This window comes from Cotesia typhae, unplaced genomic scaffold (genome assembly GCF_013202065.1).
Source record: "Cotesia typhae breed Kobodo isofemale line unplaced genomic scaffold, CoteBio_Ctyphae contig_69, whole genome shotgun sequence".
Lineage (NCBI taxonomy): Eukaryota > Metazoa > Arthropoda > Insecta > Hymenoptera > Braconidae > Cotesia > Cotesia typhae.
Window position 1 is genome coordinate 398,861 of NW_027423763.1, and position 8,072 is coordinate 406,932.

Here is an 8,072-nt window from a genome sequence, read left to right on the forward strand (position 1 = left end):
AAAAAGTGCTATATATATATATATATATATATATATATATATATATATATATATATATATATATATATATATATATATGTATAACAATTTCAAACAGTCACAGACCAGCGGGTTTATATTTAGTCATGTATTACGCGAATACTATTTTGAGATAACTCTTACACTTATAACTGTTACACATGACACATAGAATGTAGTATGTAGTTCAGAACCGGCATTTTTATACTTTGTAATTATTATTATTTTTTTTATTCGGCGAACGGAGAACATCAATATCCGAAAGATACATATGTGTTTTATCGTGAAATTTCGCAGATGCCATCATTTGCCAGTTCAGCTTCTTTTATTTTTGTAAATATGCTAACAGACGAAAAATACATTTTTAGATTGCATATTTTCATTTTTATCCTGGGATTTAATTAGAAGATATTATTTCTTTGTACCAGGAGTTTATTAATTATTTTTACGTTTGTATTGAATTTTTAAATATTTATGATTTGGAAAATAGAAGAAAATAATTTTTACTAATTTTAAAAACAGTTTTCTCTGCTACGAGTTTTAATTGCACTATAATTTTAATATAAATATTATTGTAATGATTTTTACAGAGTTGTGTCTAAAATTTTTTATAAGAATTTTTCGAAAATAATTTTTGAAAAAAATTTCTACAATTTCCTTACAAATATTTTTATAAAAAAATTTTGATATTCCGAAATTTTTGTTACGATAAAGGTGACATTTAAGCTGCAAATTTTTAGCCATTTTTGGTGGAAATTTTTTTCATAAAAAATTTTGGGATAAAATTCAATAAAAAGCTTTTTTTAGAAAAATGTTACAATTTTTGACATAAATTTTTTTTAACGATTTTAGTGAAAAAAAATATTTATTTTGTTATTGACTAATTTTTGAACTGTTTCCAGCCTAAAAATATTGAAAAATAATTTTACGATAATATCAATAATTGAAAACTAATTTAACCATAGTAAGATTTGTAAACACCAATAGAAGGTCTATTAAAAATATGACATGTCTTTTTTATTTATAAAAAAGTATAATAAACTTGATAAAACATTAAAAGTTAACCAAAATTTCAAAGAAACTCCTTTAACAATTTCCGTAAATGAATTTTATCCGTAATTATCGCTGCATAGATATTTCCTTCACAATTATAGCTACAAAGACATTAACTGCACAGTTATAGCGGAAATAATTCTTCCGTAATGCTTGTGCCAAGATTTAAGCTATTCTTTTAGCATATTATTTTCCGTCATACCCGCTGGGATTCCATCTGTAATTCAACATTTAACATTATTCTCGCGACTCTGATTGCTCTAATTACTAAAAATACGAATAGAACCCTGCAACTATCCCAGAAAAAAAGTAGCAACTGCTTCGATAATAAAGAATAAAATTTTTTATTGGCACCTAAAGCCTGCAACGCCTACAGAAATCTAGTGATTACTGTATCTGCCGTAAATTTTTACAGCTTACGCAAATATTAATGAAACAATCTGCAGGAAAGCTCAAGAGTTCCTAAAATGTTTTTATAGACTGTAAAATAAAAAGTTATTTTATGATATTAAAAAAAAAAAAAATTTAATATTCAGCTTGTAGAAAATGCATGGATCCAAAGTGAAGATCTCGAGAATATTCATCGTCATTTATAGCCAACGACTACTTAAAACTGTAACACGAGATGTTGGAATGCACATTAAAGTGTAAAAACAAAAAAAAAAACCGAGCGAAAGTACTCGAGCTAGTAAAGTGTGTCTTGTGTCATGAAACCGTCCCGTAGACAGCACTGTTTTAGAGTGGTTACACGATTTCTGGATAATAAGATGACGCCTCAGAAAGTTAAAAAAACAACCTACTGGTTTGTGAGGCATGTTTAATTGTGTAAGCGTGCGGATACCACACACATTTCGCTGCTCACAATGATGTTGCTGTTGCTGATGATGATGAAGATGATAATGATAAAAAGTTAAAAAAGAAAGTGCAAGGGATGCTTAGAACGCGTTTGTAGTTTGCCGTAAGCCAACTGAGACACGACTCGACCGTGATAGAGAGGATTAAAAATAAAACGACCTTCATTTTATTGGTGGAGAAAACGTCAAACGGATTGACGGCCGAGAATGCTAAGCATCTGCTTAAGTGACCCAGATGATGCGTTATACACAATAATGATGATAATTACGTTGATGGTGACACGTTACAAAAAATGTTACAGCGTTCCGTGAACATTTTTCGTAGAAAGATAAATTGTCAATTTTAATTAAAATTGGTATTAGAATTACGTCAAAATTAATGAGGACTTGCCCCGTAAGGAATTCAATTTCCGAAGGGATTTAAATCTAAGTCTCAGTATGTGTTACATCACACTAAAAGTTCAACTAGAAGTCCTTGCGAAGGCTGCAAGTTAGATCTTAATTGGTTAAAAAGTAATCTGGATAATTTCTTACCGAAACTCTTGCTCTGCATTCGCTTGTACATTTCTCCGCTGCTTTTACGATGTACCATGCGATGAGTAGCTGTCTGGTACTTTTTCCGGAAGTCTTTTTCACTTTGGGTGGATCCTTGGGAGCCTCTGCGGTCTTTTATTGGACCCTCTGATGATTCATCATCTCCATCACGGCTGTCGGGTCGTTTCCAAACATGACTCTCTTCCAATTCCCCAATGTAGATCCACTCGTTTCCGGTGTAGGGTTCGATGTAAGTGTCTTCGTCTTCGCGGTCTGCAAGCAAATGATTCATCATCCATTAAGACCTCAAGATACCAACAATCTTGACGGATGATTGAAGATGATTGATAAATCACGATAAAAACGTACATGCTAATGTTTCCATACTGACGTCAGTGCTTCTGGCTTGAAGACGTCGTCGAATTCCATCTTCGATAGAGCCTCTGCTGGAGGGACGACCTCCGCGCTCCTCCGATTTGGCTCTAACGTCAGACCTTCCGTTGTTTCGATGATACCTTCGCTCGCCACGGTCTTCTGATCTGTACCGCTTGTCGAGCTTTTTATACAACCTGTGCCCGGAATGCTTGGCAATGATTCGCGGACCTTCTGGTGAGTCCGCGAATCCAGCGGGTGGTTGGACTATTTCTTCGGTGACCTGGAACCGATCATGATTGGTCGAATTTTTGGGATTATCTTTGAAAAGTGAGCCAACCTCCTTTCCACAACTATGGCAGTGGGAAGTATCGTGGTGGGCAGCACACAGATCAGCACTTTCACTGTAGAATACACTATCGCTCCCGGGACTGACGGACCGCAACGATTCTGCTGACAACGCTTTTAATCTGGTCTCCAAACATGACGGAGACTTTACAATCACTGTGGTGTGTCCGTTGTGGCCTGGACTGCGGTACCTGCTTCCCGGGCTAAGTCGATTGGAGCAGTCTTCAATCGGCCGAGATCTACGCCTGGGTAAGCTGCCAGTGAATGCTGCGTTTTTGTCCTGTAATTGAGTCAGTCATTAATGGTACCACAATTACGTGAAGATTGCTCTTCTGTGATACTAAGATAAAGAGTACTTCTTCTATCACAACTATAGACGTACCTCATTGCTTCGTCGACGGGCTGAAACGTATCCACTAGTTTTTCTTCGTGGACTCTCCCTGGTCCTGCGATGACGTTCGACATTGTCTCTGTGTACATGATGATGATGTTGATGCATGTGATAGTGATGGCTACAACTAGAATCATCTGACGTTGGAATTTGGACCGGATCATCTCCAATCTCTCTGTTCCACTCTTCCTTTTGAGGACTTCTAGATAAAGCAGAAATTGGAGACTGCGGGTCCCGCTTCTTATTGTTCCTATACGGAGACCTTCCGGCGTTAACTTTCGTACGTGGACGATGTCGGTGGCTGGGAGTTGGACTGACATCTGGGTCCAACAGCAGCTCTGATCGGTCTGAATGATGGCTGTGGTCTTCCAGTCCAGTCGGAAACTCAAGGACAAATGATCTCCGCCTTGGCTCGTCTGTCCAGGTGTGAGGTTCCGGAGGCGATTCAACGTAACCATATGACAGTCGCCTGATCTCTGTTGCTCTGTTATACTGAAACGTTAAAATGGCAACTTAAGAAATGGAAACTCTAGTTGTCTGAGTAATTAAGGTATAAATATTCAGAAAACGTACGTCGTGATCCAATTCAGCTTCAGAGGCATGTCCGCTCAGTGGAGCCATTGTGAATTCAGGGCAAGGATCTGGCATAGCATCTTCAAGATCGTAGCTGCCAGAACTGCTACTGCTGGAAGATCTCGCGGGTGAGGGTGGGATTAGGGCTGCTAGGTCAAATGGCACCTCTATTTCTTCGAAGATAGCATGGGGGCTCGGTGGTAGTTCTTCTAAGACCGCCTGTATTATTTTTAGTGATATTATGGCATACAAAATTCAATAACGCATCCAATATTCATAAGAAAACATTATGGTATGTGTATAAAAAGCTTAGAACGGTACACCGAATGTAGTTTAAAAAAAAAAAAGCGCCTTAAGAGTGAGCGTGTTATGAATAATTGAGGCGTTTGCCCAAAAAAAGGGATGATTCTACAAAATAATGGAGAAGCATAGAAAAAATGATAAATGAACCTAGCCCAGCTCAAGATTTTTATCATCCACACATCTTGAGAAAGAGGAAAGAGGGATCTATTCTCCTTCCATCATCATCATCATCATCACCATATGTTGAATAGTGATTGTTACATCTTACCTCGCTTCTGGCAAGGCTATAAATTGAGCTAGCGCTTTCAAATGAGCTACCGTCAGCAGCCGTAGCAGTTGTAGAAGCGGGAGCAGACGCTGCAGCACTTGACGACGCATGATACCCACTAGGTCGTGACCATGAACTGATGGTAGCTGATGTTCCGGTGGTGGTTCCTGTGCCAGTTGAGGTGTTGGCAGTGACGTAGTCTTCTGTAGTTGAGGCTTCCGAGCGATCGGTGATATCTGTTCTACCGGAATCTGTGCGACCGATGCTCAGAGCCAGCTCACTTGATGACTGTGATTGTGGCAAGGAGTAGGGAGGCCCAGGACTGCGTCGTCGAAGGCCACTTCGTGGACGTCCATTGGTCAACAGCGGCTCACTATCAGAAAAAAATCGATAATGGGAGATTAGATTATAAAATAAGATTAGCTAATAAATGGATGATGCCTAACCTGGGGGTATGGACAATCGATGGTGGTTTTAGAAGAATCCTTGGACTGGGAGGACAGATTTCTATGTCATCTTCCACGTCCAGGGTTTCAGTGTCCATAGAAGACCGCTGCTGATGCTGGAGTAGTAGCAAATGCCTTCTACGAGACGAAGGAGTGAGAAGAGCAAGAGTGTCTGCTTGAAGCACTGTAGCTTGAGATTCGTTCCAAATCCCGTCGCTGTGGTCCTTGGTGACGTCGTTATTCAACGAGTCACTTGATGCAAATGGAGAAGTAATTGGTCCAACTATTGGGCATGTTCTTAAGAAACTAGGTCGGCGTATTTCATAACGCGGAGTTTCTTCGATTTTTCGGATTCTGGGAATAGCGGTTGGCGAGGTCGGGGAGGTAGGAAGTGATCGGGGTAGATTGAAATCACTGGAAGCAAGATCTTGAACGCCGTCTTCCAGTGAAACACTTCTTTTACGAAATAGTCCTCGGCGAATGATATTCTCGTGGAATTCCTGGAATTTATTAGAACATAATATACTTGAGTTAGCACGACATAATATCGATCGGATTGGGATAAAGAATTTCGTCACCTCTTCGTGATTATCATCATGAGGGGATTGAGTGTGTAGAAGCGATAAATCATCAGGCGTAGATGAAAATTGGACGGGTGGCCTGATGTTGCGACTCCACGGGTCGTTATAATTACGACGACAAGTGTGAGGATAGCTTGGCGCTCCGGCTTCGTCAATTAATTCGCGTCTCTCTACTTGGATTTCCCCATCAGAGAACGTTTTCTGGAGAGTAATAGGCCTCCGCCAGACCAACGGCATCTGTTTGAGCATCGCACGTGCATCTGGGGAAACCGGCGCTGGTTTAAAATCAATCAAAATTTCCTCTTCTTCCTTGGAGAGCCGCTTTCCCGTGAGCTCCAGGTCACCGTTTACCAGTGAAATGTTGCCCAGTTGGTCTCTGGCTGGTGATTTTGGTGGTGAGTCGATGAGAAACGGAGATTTCGGTGGCTCTTCACTCTGTGTCCTCTGCAAGGGTTCATGCTCGACTGGCTCCTCCTTATTGGTCCCATTAGTGCCTAGAGGCGCGCCAAATTGGCCAGCTTCCGAATAGCTCTTGGTCAATTTCCTGCCGTTAATTATCCCGTTGGTCTGGGCACCCTGGGACACCATCTTCACTCGATGTATAGTCCTAGGACTAAGTGTCACCGGAGGCTCTCGTCTCAAGCCCGTTGGCAATTCTGTTTGCGTAGCTTGAGTTTTCATAACTCCCCGTTTATTTTTTTCTGCAATCAACGGTATAATTAAAGCATAATCCAGGTTTATTTCCGCGGACAAACATTACCTAGGATAAGTATTTTAGGTTCCGGAGGTGGGTAAGGGTGGATCATTCCCGCTGGTACACACGCTTGCGCAGTCGGCTGAGTGTCAATCAAACGTTCCTGAGCGTGTGGTCTCGGTGGACTTTTGCTACGTGATGCAATCTCAAATGATGTTAACGTATGTGAACGAGCAAAGCTTACGTGCTTCGGCTTGTGGATGCCATGTGGTTGGTTTATCGCCGTCAATACCGATCTTGGGCCTTCCAATCGCATCGACTCCTCGTCTTCCTGCAGCCATGTGTATCTGCCAAAAAAACGGCACACTGCATCACTACCTTAGCTTTAATAAATAAATAAAAGTAAGCTCCGTCTTTATCCCCATCTCCATTTCCAATAGATCTATGTACTTATTTACCGTGTTGAATTGTCTGGCAGCATGTGTGTGTATGTACATGTGAACTAGACAAAGTATTGCGGAAAGAGGAATAGGAAAAAAAGAATTATGTCTGTTGTATCACTTTCCAGCCTCACTTATTTCAGTATCCCTGCTATTGAGGCTCACTCTACAGTGTGATGAATGGCATTATCTTGAATTGAAAACGCAAACTTGTTTTTCAATACCAATATGATACTACGGAAACAACTGGGTATAAACGATGCGTGCCATTGGGCACGATCGGACAGAAGAAAAATATATACGGGACAATAGAATATCATGCAACAGTGAATGTATGATGACAACCCTCCTGTAAATTGACCGAGGATTGAGTGTCTAAAGCTTCTCCCGACAATTCTCTTTCTGATTTATTTTTTTTTCTACACACTTACAGCTACTGAATAACAACATCCTGAAAAACAAAAGTAGGTTACCTTTTCGGATCAGCAATGGTGCAAAAAGACGTAGGACGCCTTCGAAAGTACGAAGTATTGACCCACTCATCATCATCCAGATCATAGCGAGTCATTCCTCGATGGTACGACGGATAAGGCTGCTCGTAAAATATCTGAAAAGGTTTCCGTGGGTACGGTGCGTCACACAGATTTTCATCACTTGATGCACTTCGAACACACGCTGACAAGATTGAAACCCTGGTCGCCGTGCAGGGTGACAGACCCTTGGCAGAGAGACAACCGAAGATTCCACCGCTGGATTTCTCAACCGCGTCCAATTGGCGGCTTGTTATGCAGTATTGCTCTTTGAAGTCTTCTCTCGAGTACAAAGGAGTCGCCCGTCTGTCCCAGTCGTGGATCATCGCTGAATTGAGGTCAACTTGGGTCGAAACGTCAACCTGGACATTAAAATATTTTGTGAGGAGGAGTTACAAGGAATGGGTAGGTTTTGAACGAGGGTCAGACGCGCGAGTAATCATTCGAGAAAGATGTGATCCACCCTTGTCTCTTATCACAACAATGGGCTCTGACCCGTGAGGATAAATTTAGCAGCTCGTTTGTCGAACCTTCAGTGCTTATATTCACAGGTCATCTCGCCCAGCAAAACAAAAACACATATCTTGGATTTTCAACTTTGGGGAAAGACAAAAAAGAGTAGACTTAAAAAATACTTAGTGATTAAGCAGACCTGTGGATTGTTAGA

At 40.7% G+C, this 8,072-nt stretch overlaps 1 protein-coding gene across 1 annotated transcript; it reads right to left on the minus strand.

Moving 5' to 3' along the window:
- Nucleotides 1-3,197: 3,197 nt before the first annotated feature.
- Nucleotides 3,198-4,308, minus strand: LOC141532794 (uncharacterized). The gene is made up of 3 exons (XM_074251295.1): nucleotides 4,144-4,308; nucleotides 3,562-4,062; nucleotides 3,198-3,459 (listed from the first exon to the last, which is right to left on the minus strand). The coding sequence occupies exons 1-3, from the start codon at nucleotides 4,170-4,172 to the stop codon at nucleotides 3,333-3,335; spliced, it is 657 nt and encodes a 218-aa protein (XP_074107396.1). The 5' UTR covers nucleotides 4,173-4,308; the 3' UTR covers nucleotides 3,198-3,332.
- Nucleotides 4,309-8,072: the final 3,764 nt, after the last annotated feature.

Bases quoted from the DNA above. Each gene is read 5' to 3' on its own strand.
- LOC141532794 (XM_074251295.1), bottom strand. From the start codon at position 4,172: ATGCCTCTGAAGCTGAATTGGATCACGAC. The intron at 4,063-4,143 runs GTACGTTTTCTG...TTAACGTTTCAG, and splicing joins AAGCTGAATTGGATCACGAC to TATAACAGAGCAACAGAGAT. The intron at 3,460-3,561 runs GTACGTCTATAG...ACTCAATTACAG, and splicing joins CCCGTCGACGAAGCAATGAG to GACAAAAACGCAGCATTCAC.